The 12,916-nt window shown below is 55.0% G+C and overlaps 5 protein-coding genes across 5 annotated transcripts; 4 read left to right on the top strand and 1 right to left on the bottom strand.

Moving 5' to 3' along the window:
* Nucleotides 1-771: 771 nt before the first annotated feature.
* Nucleotides 772-1,560, top strand: VDAG_05885 (mitochondrial import inner membrane translocase subunit TIM23; the record flags this gene model as incomplete). The annotated part of the gene is made up of 2 exons (XM_009655282.1): nt 772-1,425; nt 1,492-1,560. The coding sequence occupies 2 exons, from the start codon at nt 772-774 to the stop codon at nt 1,558-1,560; spliced, it is 723 nt and encodes a 240-aa protein (XP_009653577.1).
* A 2,396-nt stretch (nt 1,561-3,956) lies between these two features.
* VDAG_05886 (uncharacterized protein) lies at nt 3,957-5,864 on the top strand (the record flags this gene model as incomplete). Its single annotated transcript, XM_009655283.1, has 4 exons — nt 3,957-4,553; nt 4,823-5,301; nt 5,351-5,372; nt 5,841-5,864. The coding sequence occupies 4 exons, from the start codon at nt 3,957-3,959 to the stop codon at nt 5,862-5,864; spliced, it is 1,122 nt and encodes a 373-aa protein (XP_009653578.1).
* Nucleotides 5,865-6,191: 327 nt separating this feature from the next.
* VDAG_05887 (dephospho-CoA kinase) lies at nt 6,192-7,016 on the top strand (the record flags this gene model as incomplete). Its single annotated transcript, XM_009655284.1, has 1 exon — nt 6,192-7,016. The coding sequence occupies one exon, from the start codon at nt 6,192-6,194 to the stop codon at nt 7,014-7,016; it is 825 nt and encodes a 274-aa protein (XP_009653579.1).
* A 585-nt stretch (nt 7,017-7,601) lies between these two features.
* On the top strand, nt 7,602-10,099 carry VDAG_05888 (uncharacterized protein; the record flags this gene model as incomplete). Its single annotated transcript, XM_009655285.1, has 3 exons — nt 7,602-8,007; nt 8,084-9,126; nt 9,182-10,099. 3 exons carry the CDS (start codon nt 7,602-7,604, stop codon nt 10,097-10,099), a joined length of 2,367 nt encoding a protein of 788 aa, XP_009653580.1.
* Nucleotides 10,100-10,768: 669 nt separating this feature from the next.
* VDAG_05889 (eukaryotic translation initiation factor 5) lies at nt 10,769-12,111 on the bottom strand (the record flags this gene model as incomplete). The annotated part of the gene is made up of 2 exons (XM_009655286.1): nt 10,769-11,053; nt 11,110-12,111. The coding sequence occupies 2 exons, from the start codon at nt 12,109-12,111 to the stop codon at nt 10,769-10,771; spliced, it is 1,287 nt and encodes a 428-aa protein (XP_009653581.1).
* Between the last annotated feature and the right edge of the window lie 805 nt (nt 12,112-12,916).

A 12,916-nucleotide genomic window follows, 5' to 3' on the forward strand; every position in this document is an offset into this window, starting at 1 on the left:
GAAATTGCTCGAGGCGCAGCCAACCGGGCGTCGCAATCAATCAGCCGTCGGTAGGTTGCCAGGGCTGTGTACCTGCGTCGGTCTGTCGCTTTGTCTCGTCTCCCTGAATGACCTTTGGGGTCGGTTGGTACCGCCCTTCCATCTCCATCGTGAAAAGCGTGGTCGACTAATCTAGCGAACCATGTCTGTTGATCGACAGATTTCCGGCTTGCTGTCAGGCGGGTCTGACATCTCCAGCATCTCCTGCCTGCAGCATTGAATGGGTCGACGCGGACTGGGCATGGCCCTGATGTAGGATTCGCCGAGTATGGTCGTGCCACCTTGTCCTCGTCCTCGACAATGGCGGGTCACTGAGCACCTCCAATGCACAAGTCCATATCTATGCGATGATCGTGGACAGGGCAGAGCCGAATGAAGCACAAGAGAGCAACCACGACCGTAAATGGCTTTGACCCACCACTGCCTTACACAGGACGCACCACAAGATTTCAGAGAGCTGACTCAGCCGCGTCCAGTATTACCGGCGAATAGCCGATGCCGCTCTTCCTCTGCGCAAGGGCCATGTCGCGCTGGGGCGCCGAGCCCGAACTTGGCCCAGTTGGCCCAGACGGCGGCCAATTTTTTTCGACACCTCCCAAATCATCATCATCGGCTCCGACTACAGCCGCGCTACTGGCCTCCTGAATCCCCTCGGGCTCAACACCACATCAACCTCCGTGGCAGCACGACAAGAAAGTACCCCCACCGTCATCACATCCATCCCTCACAGTCATGTCGTCTCTCTGGAACACTTTTAGCGGACAAAAGTCCTCGCAGAAGGACGCGGTCGCTACGTACGCCCCGGCGCAACCCTCCTCGCAGCCCAGATCGACCCTCGAGTCTACGGCCTTCGACCCATCCCAAGGACAAGGCGTCGAGGCCTTCCTCCAGAGCTCCAGCTTCTCCGATCCCTCTCAACTACACCCTCTGTCCGGTCTCAACAAGGACACTCTCGAATACCTCTCCCTCGAAGACGCCGCCCTCTCCGATGTCCCAGGCGGCCAGTCCGTCCTTCCTTCGCGCGGCTTCACAGATGATCTCTGCTACGGCGCTGGCGTCACATATCTCACCGCCCTCGGCCTCGGAGGTGCTTGGGGCCTGCAGGAGGGTTTGAGGCGGTCCGTCAACCAGCCACCCAAGCTGCGCCTGAACTCCGTCCTCAACGCCGTCACCCGCCGTGGCCCCTTCCTTGGCAACTCCGCCGGCGTTGTCGCCATCACCTACAACTGCTTCAACGGCGCCATCGGGTACTTCAGGGGGAAGCACGACGCCGCCAACACCATTGCCGCTGGCGCGTTGAGTGGCATGCTCTTCAAGAGCACCCGGGGGCTCCGCCCCATGCTCATCTCTGGTGGTATCGTTGCCGGTGTCGCCGGTGCCTGGGCTGTACGTGCTTGGTCCCCTCCCTCCCTCTCTTTCTACTCGGACCATGGAATGCTAACAGCTGGGCAGGTCACCCGCAGGACCTTCTTCACGATCCCCGAGGTCAACGAGCGCGAGCACGAGCACGCCACTCTGTAACAACAATGACGCAACGCCTTGCATCCCAATTTTCTCCTTTACCTTCTGATAATAGACCTTGAGATCTGTGGCACGAGGTCTTTTTCTCTTTCGAGACCCGCCGAGCGGAGTTGGAGCGAGCCTGAGCCGAGGCACGCCGTGCATGTTTGAGTAGTGGTAGACCGAAGTAAAAAAGTGAAAGTCGCGGGGAAACAATTGGGAGCTTTCCTGCGACACGGTGTGGAGGGGGCCAGTTCACTTCACGGAGCATTGCGACGGAACGGATCTCTCTCCTCTTTGGGCACAAGGGGGCCATGTGTGCCTGTGACATTTGTATACTATGGTAGAAGGCGGAAGAGCGCTAGAAGAACGCATCGGACGGTAACAGGCGTTCGGATCCTGCCGTGCAAGGCAGGACGGTCGAAATGACAGACTTTTGTTACCCCAACTGAAGTGAGTGTGTCTCGTGACAGGTGCATATTCTGGAAAGCTTGGTGGGTTGGGGTGCTTGCTCACATGGAAGTAGATTCTCTTGTTGAAAGACCACACGGTTGCGCTTGTGACTGCCATCTGCCGCCGCAGACGAGCATCGACCAGGAGGCGCACCTGGTCTGAGACGAGCTTGACGGGCTTAACGAGCTTGAATTCACATCCCACAACCACTGGTCCATGTTTGGATGACATCTTGCTCACTAGGTTCGGCCAGGTCTTTACTCGCAGTCCCTGCGATATCAACTCTGCCAGTCTCTCCCTCCTCAGTATCACAGTTGATGGCAAAATCGAACCCAAGCCCCGAGACACCAGTGCTTCGCATTTACTGGAGCAGTTCACGACCAATTCAATGGCCTTTTCACTTATCTTTACTAATTTGGAACCACACATGAGCGCTACGATAGCGCCGACTTTGGCAAGTTCATAAAAGACGATTGCTCGAGACACAATCGTGTTAGGAGAAATCTTGCCTTGGCCGAGGAGATACGATACCGGAATGAGTGAATGCTTCCCCCTCATTCCTTCATATGTGGCGCAATGCTTCATTTTGGAAAGCAAGGACGTGAGAAGACCATTGAATGAACAAACTGAACTCAGGGCTTGGGGGAGCCATGACACAGCCATTGCGGTTCTCGATGGTCAGTGCCGAATAGAATAGCAGCTGTGCGTTCAGACCAACTGTTTCATAAGGAATCAATTCTTGGCAAGAATGAGATCTACATCATCTCTTAAGCCCAAGACCTTGTCCTGCACACGGCTTAGAATTGTAAAACAAGTGTCGTGAAGGCTTACCATGCTCATCGCCAGATGAGTTCTGGGAGGTTCGCAATACTCAGAGTTGGGCGTAGAATATTAAGTACCAAGCTAATCTCGATAAATGGCAAAGGGTATGGCAATCCGGAAAGAATACTCGCCTGATGCCTCGCCATAGGGCAGTTCCCCTCCTATATCAATGCTTCAGTCTCCTCAGCCACACTCCAGCGCAGCCCCCCGCACGAGCGAACGTGCCCAACCTCGAGCACCTACCCTTCCTCCTTGAAATCATCCCCTCTCAACATTTTTGTGCTCTGTTCGAAAGATACAGTGAGAACGTCTGATCAGATAAATCAATTTGGACTCGCCAAAGGCCTGCACAGCAACAGAGCAACCAACATGTGCTTCAAGTTTACAGACATCGCGTACGAGGAAGAAGCGCCCCCACGGCAATGGCGATACGTGCTTGAGAATGGCCGCTACGTACTCAAACGTGTAGGTGAATGTGTCTTTCTCTTTTTTGTTACATGAGTGCCCCTTGGATCCTCTTGCTCGATCGAGTCTGTGTCCTCTGCTGTATGGTGGGTTCAAGTGAATATCCGCGGCAACGTCTGAGCAGTGAGGGGATGCCAGAAGGCTTTGGCTCGTGAGCCTGGACACCTAGAGTTCACCTAGGGTATGTTTTCTGCAGGCTCTGTTGGTGGACAGTAGGAGAAAGGCAGCTTTTGTATTTGCATCTTATCAGCACCAGTTGACTTCACTGGCTGCTCTCCTCGCCTTTGAGGGTAGTCTTTGAGCACTGTAGCCAGTGTGACAGCTGCTTCGGGCTGTACTGGCTTGGACGTCAGGACCTCCTCTCATGTTGTGAATGGGGCATCTGCTGTGCGGGCACAGACTGGTACTTTGTCGGAGCGATTCGGAGCGACGTCAAGGTAGCTCGACAGGCTCCGATTTTGAAGCCGCTTTTATCTTGGTTCCAGCAGCAGGTCTCCACGAGATAACTCAAAAGAAACAAACGAATTTCAAAGAGTCTCTTGTTGAGACTGTTTTGCTTCCAACACCACCACGTGACGTTGCCTTCTTGTCACGCACCTCAAAATCAAGAAGCCTCACACCACCATATCAGACTGGCCACTGAAGGTCGGATGACTACAACGCGCACACCTTCCGCCATGATCAAAACTACCGAGCCTTCCAAGAAGAAGGAGGGAGCCTATCACCAGGTTCACTTTTCGGACGAGGAAGATGAGGCCCGTGCTTCTGGCTCTGGTTCTCTGAGCAACGGCAAGCAGAAGCAGAAGGAGAAGGAGAAGGAGCGTGAAAAAGACGCTCCTTCCTCGCCTGGAAGCGAGAACACCGACGAAAAGCATAAAAGCGACCGTGACCGCGTCGGCAGCCGAAACACCAACACCAACACAACTTATCGTCCTGCTCCCATCATCGGCGCCAACCCTACGCACGGCGTCAGCTACGGAACACACTTCTCGACCAACCCTGGTCGCTCAGTTGGCCCTGCTGGCTATATCAACTTCTCTGCCAACCTCAAGAACCCCGGCAGCAACCAGCTTCCGACCATCAATCAGATCCCGCTCAACACCAACCCCGGCCACATCATCCCCGACCCAGCCATGGCCGATTACCAGTTTGGCGGTCCTCGCCCTGCTGGCCCCAGCTACCAGCCCCCCGTTCCTGACACGACCTATGGACCCATGACCCATGTCTACCGCCCTCGGTTTGACAATGGTGCTTACTTTGTCCATGGTCAGAATGTCTGTAACGATCCTTCTTTCTTCGTTCCCCGCACTGTTTTCCCGCCTGCTGGCTATCTGGTCGACCGTCCCATCCTTCCCAACAACAGCCCCGCCTACTATCATTACTATGCAAGTCGTCCCATGTAGAGTCTGATCTTCCTGCCAAGTGGTTGAGAGAAATCAGCTCGATGCCTGGTCTTCATTTTTGTCTTGATCCGATATGAGCGTTTTCTGACATGCCTTCTTGACAGCAGCAGCCTGGCAACGTTACCTATATTGGAACCCAGATGGGCCTTCATCCCCCCATGGTCGTCCCCGTCCAGCCTGGCATGATGCAGCCTAGCATGCCCCACAACCCCGGCATGGTCCCCCAGCACATGGTCATGAATGCTCCCATGGTTCAGCCTGGCATGTCTGGCTACCCCGTCATGGGTAATGGCATGGTGATGGGTCCTCCTCACGCAGCCATGGGCTTTGGCGGCGTTGTTGGTGGCGGTGGCGGCCCCCCTGGTGCTCCTCCTCCTAGCGTGCTGATCGCAGGTAACAACCCTCTTCATCTTCCTCCTGACGTTTCTGGCGTCGGTCGCACATCTGGCGAGGTGGCTCTGGAGAACGCCCAGTTCGCTTACGCCAACGGCCTCTATGAGCCCCAGGACTTTAAGCCTGCCGATGACGACCCCTCGCGCTACTACCCGGTTCGTGAGGTGGATGGTAACTGGACCCAGCGCAACCGGTATACTATTGACAACCTCGGCGATTGCCGCTGGTACGTCTCTGAGGGCGGCTATTTCTATGCCGTCCGTCTTCCCAACTAGGAACCGATTCTGCATAGCTAAGGTAAGTGCGTCTTTGGTTCTTCGATTCCAGCCGTTTGTTGACACTGCTCCAGTTGGGCTAGGCACCTGTTGCTGATGCAAGGTTTGGCTTTACACCCCAAGGTATTTTTGTGCGCAATGGTACTTTCAGAGTTCATCTTTTGCAACTGTGTTCTACGCTGACACGTTTTTGAAACAGGAATCAAGTTTTGCTTTCACTTTGGTTTCCTCGTGCGCTGGAGGCGCGACTGTACAGTTCTTCGGCGTGATTCCAACCACAGACATGTTCGTTTGCTTGTCAGCCATACTTGATGATCAGACCTGGCTGACACCTCAGAGCAGATGCCACAAGGCCACGGCTCTATCCTCGACTTACAGATCAGCGTTGACTCGCCAGTCAGGAAGGTGAATGGGTTCTGGGTAGGATTTGGAACATGCTCGATACGAATGAATGATGATTCAAGGATGCAGGACAGAACGAGATTGACAGAAAATTCACGAAGATATCCCGTGAGAACGTTTTGTGTACCGAAATGCTCGTTGGTGACGAAGCTTGTGACGGTGACGTTGAAATGAGGTTTCGTTTGAGGCTCAATGTTTGGCGGGGTGGAACGCTAGACCTCGGCAAGTTGGACCCCACCATCTCCGATCATCAACGCCATCGATCAGACCACCATCCTTACTTCATCTCATCTTCTTGATTGAGGTACTTATCATCAGAGTGGGCAGTCTTGATCCGTCAACGTAGCTTTTATTACAAGATTGTCTGCCCAAAGCCGCAGACCACAGCCATATCATCCAACCCTTCACAATTACCAAGTCCCCACGTCCAACAGCCAGGATGCTCTTTATTGGCCTTACGGGCTCCATCGCCACGGGCAAATCGACCGTGTCCTCGATTCTCTCCCAACCTCCTTACTCCATCCCTATCATCGATGCCGACCTCCTCGCTCGTGAGGTTGTCGAGCCTGGCACGAGCGGCTACGCCGCTATCGTTTCGCACTTTGCCTCTTCGACACCAGATCTTCTCGTCCCAGCCTCAGAGACCATGCCGGCACGTGGACCAGACGGCAAGGGTCGTCCCCTTAATCGACCAGCCCTCGGTCGCCGCGTCTTCGGCGACACCCCTGAGCGGCGCGCCGACCGCGCCGTGCTCAACGGAATCGTCCACCCCGCCGTGCGGTGGGCCATGTACCGCGCCATCCTGCGCTGCTACCTGCGCGGGAACTGGGCCGTCGTGCTCGATGTGCCGCTGCTCTTCGAGGCGGGGATGGACCGCATGTGCGGCATCGTCACCGTCGTGGCGGTGCGCGACCCGCAGGTGCAGATGGCGAGGCTGAGGGCGCGAGACGCGCATCTGAGCAAGGAGGACGCGAGGAACAGAGTCATCAGCCAGGGCGATGTCCGGGAGAAGGCAAGGCGGTGTGAGGCGAGGGGCGAGGGCAAGGGGCTGGTGCTCTGGAATGACGGGTCAAGGGAGGAGCTGGAGAAGCAGATTGGCGAAGCCATCAAGGGAATCAAGGCCAAGTCACCCAGCTGGTGGAACTTGCTGCTTCTCGGGGCGCCACCCCTGGCGATCCTCGCCGGGTTGTTCAGGTACTGGCAGAATGGGCGTATCAACAAGCGGTGGCATGAGCAGGAGCTGGCAGAGAGGGCGAAGTTGTGAACGAGAAGGTCGTGACATAACTGGAGGTCTTGGTCATTTGAGCGCAGCGGTTACATTCAATTGGGAGGCCTTTTCTTTTTCGTCGTTCTCTTATCACAATTGTACTCAGTATTGGCGCGTGTTTTCCAATGCAGCTGCCTGACCTTTACGACAGCTAGTGGCAGTTTGCGGGCGGACAAACCTGCTCCTTCCTACACTCGATGCCACGATTGCGTGCCTGCTTTCTCGGATTCTCGAACGAGACAATCTTGAACAGCTATCCAAAAGCTCTGGCATTCGGTTTTCTTACTCTTTCGCAACACCAGCCCGACACTGAAGCAGTAGACTGCACCTTCAACGTGTCGACAAAATCATGAGAAGCGTTGCATCACATTAAGTCAGGTAAATTCTGAAAAGCGTGGCCAAACCCACTGGGAAAACACTCGGCGCATCTCTCTGAGATTCCCACTGGGATACCTCTCGCTTGGCTGATACATAAAATTTAGGATTCACGGCTTGCCATCCGACACTGGGAGCGAAAATTCGGGGTCCCTCGATCTACAGCATCTTTATCCATCTACCCCAAGCTTCTGAAATACTCTGACCATGGCCAAGAAGCAGAGAACGCCTACTCTCTGCGAGTGGGCCCTGGGCTTCACCGTTGAGGAGATCCACGCCCAGCAGCAGCGTCGTCGACAGAAGCAAGCGGGCCGCAGCAGCCAGGAGCGCTTCCGGGTCGAAATCTCCACCGACGACGAGTCCGAGGAAGACACGCTCAAGATTACGTACCCGCGTTCTAGTGGCGCCGAAAAGACCGATACGATGGTGAAGAAGGTCCGATTCGAGAAGGAGCCCACCAAGTCCGCCATCAAGAAGGGATCCGACTCGGAAGCCTCCGATGCGGAAGGGTCCAGATCTAAGAGTAAGACGACTGAAGATTCTGTTAAGAGCTCTGACTCGTCCAAGTCTTCTAAGAAGACGTCTGGTGATAAGTCAGCCGACGTGGCTTCAGGTGAGCTATTTCTGAGCAACCTGCTACATCGCGACTTTTCTAGGAGAGAACACCGTAGATACTGATACCACCTTAGCCAGGAACAAGAAGACCAAAAAAAGAGCCAAGTTAGCCAAAGGAGACGACTCATCTGGCTCCGATGAAGAGACGCCGAAAAATAAGAAGAAGCAAAACGGGAAGAAGGGCAAGTCCAATTCTGCCGTTGCTGACGACTCGTCCGACTCGGAGAACGCGAAACCCGACAAGAAGAAGCACGATAAGAGGCAAGCCGACAGAAAGAATAAACATGCGAAGAAAATAACGGGTGAGGAAGACGAAGCAAGCGATGAGAACTCTGACAGCGAAGATGAGTCCCAAAAGAAAAAGAAAATGAAAATGAAGAAGGGTGAAAAGTCCGACAAAGACCCCAAGACCAAGGACAAGAAGGACAAGGCTGTCGTCAAAGATAACAATGTCGGACCGATGAGCAAGAAAGATCGAAAGGCCAAGGAGAGAAAGAAGAACGGGCCTTCATCCGTGGCTTCAAGCTTCGAAAAGCTAAGGCCCGAAGGCTTTCCCCAGCCGCATCCACGACTACCCAACCTCATCATGCCAATTCGCGCCGAGGTCCTACAGGTCGAGCACACCATCGAGGGAGCCGAAGATCCTCGACCGAATGCCTACCATAGCGGCGAGCATGGCATTGTGCGTGTCTATCATGGTCCTGCTTATGGCAATCCATACGGCATGTTATACCCCCGGAGAGACCTTACGAAAGCGAACTTGCCAGCTGGTATGCCGCATCCTGCGAGCAACCCCTGGCAACAAGGGTTTCACCAACCCTCTAACCCAGGAGACATGCAATTCAGCGGTCAAGCCCCTTGGAACTCTTTCCCACTTGGCTCACGGCCTGGCGACCCACAACCCCCTTTCGGCCCTGACGGTGTCGGAGCGGCTCCTGCCCCAACTCCTTGGGTTCGGGATACGTTTGCGGGTAGGAGGGGATCTCATGAGTCCATAAAGCATATGTCGCCGCCCTTCATGTCCGGTGCGCTGAACGACGGCATGCCCTCGATGTCGGCCGGGGATAAGGACAGAGCTTGGGACACCAAAACTGGACCGCCGGTTAGCGCTAAGCAGGTGAGTTTCCAACAGAAGTGTTTCCATCTTATCGAAGTGTCCTAACAGCTTTCAGGTATCCCCTTCACTTCCTATAAACATTAACATGTACTCGTATGCGGCTCGACCTGATCCATGGACCAAGGAGGGCCGGGAAAGGTACGCAAATCTGGGCAAAGGCCCGGGGAAGTCCAGGAGCGACATTCCCCTTGGCACCAAGGACTTCTGGGACGGGAGCTTACAAAATAACATGGGCCCTGCCATGTATAATCGCGATGAGGCTCGGCAAGGAAGTACAAACGGCAGCAATAACAGCAACGACCGCTCGAGGGCAAAGCATCAGGACCTATGTTGGGGCCCTACGCACATGACAGCCTCTGCAGACAGGAACGGCCCCGGCAGAACTAATTGGAAGCAGACTGATGGGAATAATGATATCCGTAATGGAAGCCAGAACGGATCCAACAGAGCCACATGGACTGCGAACAACGATTCAACCTGCGCTGCCACCAGCAATGGTAACGGTAACAGTAATGGCACTGATTGGAACCCCAACTGGGATCATGACACCAACAAGCACTGGGCTACTAGTTCCAACAATTCCAAGGGCTCAAAGACATCGAATCGTAGCGCGGCGAAACCACAGGCTGACGACTGGTGTGATTCGAGCAACAACGTTGGCGTCAGCAGCGGCAATTCGAACAAGTCGGGTGGCTCTGGGGGCTCGAAGAAGTCCAGCAAGTCGCAGAAATCGACTGCGGCCGCTGAAGATTATACTAACAATGCCGGCCCAGTTGGTGCACCTGGAGATGCCGCTGATTCTGGCAACGCCTGGGGCCCGACAGACGACTGGAGCAAGGGCAATACTGGCGGTGAGGACCCTTCAAGCAAGATGCCAGGAGCCTGGGATTCAACGCCCAATAAGGAGCAGAACGGTGGCTTCCCTTGGGGCGATACCACGGCGGCGCAAGCCGTCCCGGACACGCAGTGGTAGTTGGCTGCGAGTCGTCAAGGGCGATACCAGGCGCGACGTGCCATCAGGTGGTGATTTTTTCTCTTTTGGCATCATGGCCTTATTTCCTTTACAGTACCCACCCTTCCGTGGAGGGTTTTTGAACTGCATTGCGTATTTGCGGCTTTATCATGGCGTTATTTGACATTGTTAGACGCGCACTAGTCAGGACAGCAGTGTTCTTGGGAGGCAACGAAATCACCATGTGGTGACGGTATCACATCGCGGCGAGGTATTCGAGGAGAGTCATGGACGGAACGGCGAGTGGCACGGAGATAAGGTTTCAGAAGGCTGCTGATTGGGCATGCCATGTATCTCAACGGCGCATGACATTATTCTATTGCGCGTCACTTCTCCATGAGCAAGATCATGCCAACCTGGTGGCTCATGTGAGAAAGAAACCAGAGGTACACTTCATGGCAGCATCAAACCTTACAAGCAATCAAAAGCAAGCTCGCAGAGAAGCAATGATAATAGTGATGAGATTGTAGAAGCGTATATTGTCAATCTAAGCTACGCTGTTCCAATCCCTTGCACATAAAACTGAGCGGAGTCGCAGCTACAACGCCGAGGCCAAAAAAGTCCCCGTGTGGTACAGAACCAGGCATCAAGGCAAAGATTCTCAAACCCGAGAGACATACAGTGGTACATCTACTCGTCGTCCGAGTCCTCTTCCTCGGAAGCCTCCTGGAGCCAAGTGAGGAAGGGCTCGGCGGCCTTGCGGACCTTCTTGGAGGTGGCGAGGTCGACATACTTCTTGCTGGCCTTGCTACCCCACTTGACGGCGACATCCTCGCTGAGGAGGTCGTGGTTGTAGTAGAGCTGCAGGATCTTGACGACCTTCTCGAGGATATCGGGGTGCTCGCCAATGAGAGAGCCGATGAGACGCTCGGTGCCACCGAGAAGGGCCTTCTCGTGACGCTCAGAGGTGACAAACTAGACGCAAAATTAGTGTTGTGTCTTGTCAAGGGTACCCGGCGGACGGTACGAACCTGCTTCAGCATGGGAGCACGCTTGGTGATCTGCGCGAGAACGTTCTCGTCAAAGATGGTCTGGACCAGAACCAGGACGGCGCGGTGCTTGCCCTCGATGCCGAGCTCCTTGGCCTTGACAAAGATCTCAATCGAATCAACCTTGTCCACACTGCCCTTCTCCTCAGTCTGTTCGATGATCCAGGCGCCGAGCTGGTCGTAGACGGTGTTGCCACCGCCCTCGCCATCCTCATCCTCGTCATCACCAATGTTGAGCTTCTGCTTGAACTCGCCGGGGAGCTGAGCCTGACGGGCCTTGACGGCCTCCTCGCTCATGTCGACGGCCCACTCGTGGTCCTTAACCTCGACCTCCTGCTCGGCGTCCTGAGCCTCGTTCTTCAGCCTCTCAAACTCATCGTCGCTGCCAGCATCAATATCGTCGTTGTCGTTGGAGCCGTTCTCGGAACCCTCGCCACCGCTGCCGCTGCCGTGGCCGTTGGCGCCGTTCTCCTTGCCACCGTTGGCCTGGGCCTGCTGCTTGGCGCGGCGAGCGGCCTTGCGCTCGGCCTTGTCCTTCTTGCCCTTCTTCGGCTGGTTCTTGAGGATGAAACCGCTGAGCTTGAGGCGGATGTCGACGTCAGTGCGCTGACCGCAGGCCTTGCAGTCAAGAATAATGTGGTCATCCTTGATGATGACGTCCGTCTCAGGGTTCTTGCACTTCTTGCAAAGCACGAACTTGCTGATGAAGCCGTCAAGGTGATCCTGAAGCTTGGGGCCATCGTGGGCACCGTTGATGATCCAACGATCGTCAGCGGGGTCAATGTTGGTCTGGGCACCGAGCTCGAAACCGAAGTACTTGATGAGGTAGGCGCCGGGGCGGGCCAGAGACTGGGCGACACTGGTCAGGTTGACAATGACGGTCTTGATGCCATTGCCCTTGCCCTCAATCTTGGTCTGGAGGCGCTCCATCTTGTAGCGGTAGAACTGGTCGGCGACATCGCGACGAACGTTGACGAGAGCCATGATTGCGGTAGTGGATGTTGTACGGTCGGGACGACGAGTATTGTGGTATAAAGCGGCTCGTTAGGAGAGTGAAGAGGATAGCTACGTAGGCGGCGTGGGGCGTTGTCTAGAGGTTCGAGTCTTGATGCTGGGAGGCGAAGCTGTTGGTGCTGGCGCTGGATCTTCCTAAGAACATGGAAGACGAGTATTGATCGTTGTTGGTTAAGGGCCGAAGCGTGTCGGGGTTGTAAGGAGGAGCAGGAAAGTGGCTTTAATGCTCAAGAGATCGTATAATGGACATGGGGTATGCTGTGACTGGATCGTCTTTGCTTGTAGGACAACATGAACTCGTTGCTTGATATGATGGTTCAACCGACGGAGGTACTGATGTTGGGGCTACTGGGCTTCCGTTCTATACGAAACGGATGCAGCTTGGTGGGGAGAAAGTGTCTGATGACGGCGGTTTGGTCGTGCTGATACATAAACAGCTTTGTGCTCTGTGTACCAGGAAAAGGGTCGGTGGTCTCGTGGTGTTGGGAGTGAATGGTGGCGATCGTGGGCTGAGAGCCGGTGGGTGTAGACAGTAGCTGTGTGCTGTTTGGGGGGGTGAGATGGGGGCAGCAGAGTGCTGGAGTGATGGATCGAGGTGTTTTTTTGCGCGCAATGCAGGCTTTTGAAGTTGTCGTTGGGTTAGGTTGGCAGCAGGGCACAAGGGAGGGGGTTTAAAGTGGGAGGATTGTGAGCGAAGAGTTTGAGCGTGGTGGGGAGAGCCAGAAGCAGAGACTTCAGGAGCCTCAAGAGAAGTGGAAAGCCCGACCTGGGTGGG

The sequence above is a fragment of the Verticillium dahliae genome, genomic scaffold (genome assembly GCF_000150675.1).
Source record: "Verticillium dahliae VdLs.17 supercont1.11 genomic scaffold, whole genome shotgun sequence".
NCBI classification, from domain to species: Eukaryota; Fungi; Ascomycota; class Sordariomycetes; order Glomerellales; family Plectosphaerellaceae; genus Verticillium; species Verticillium dahliae.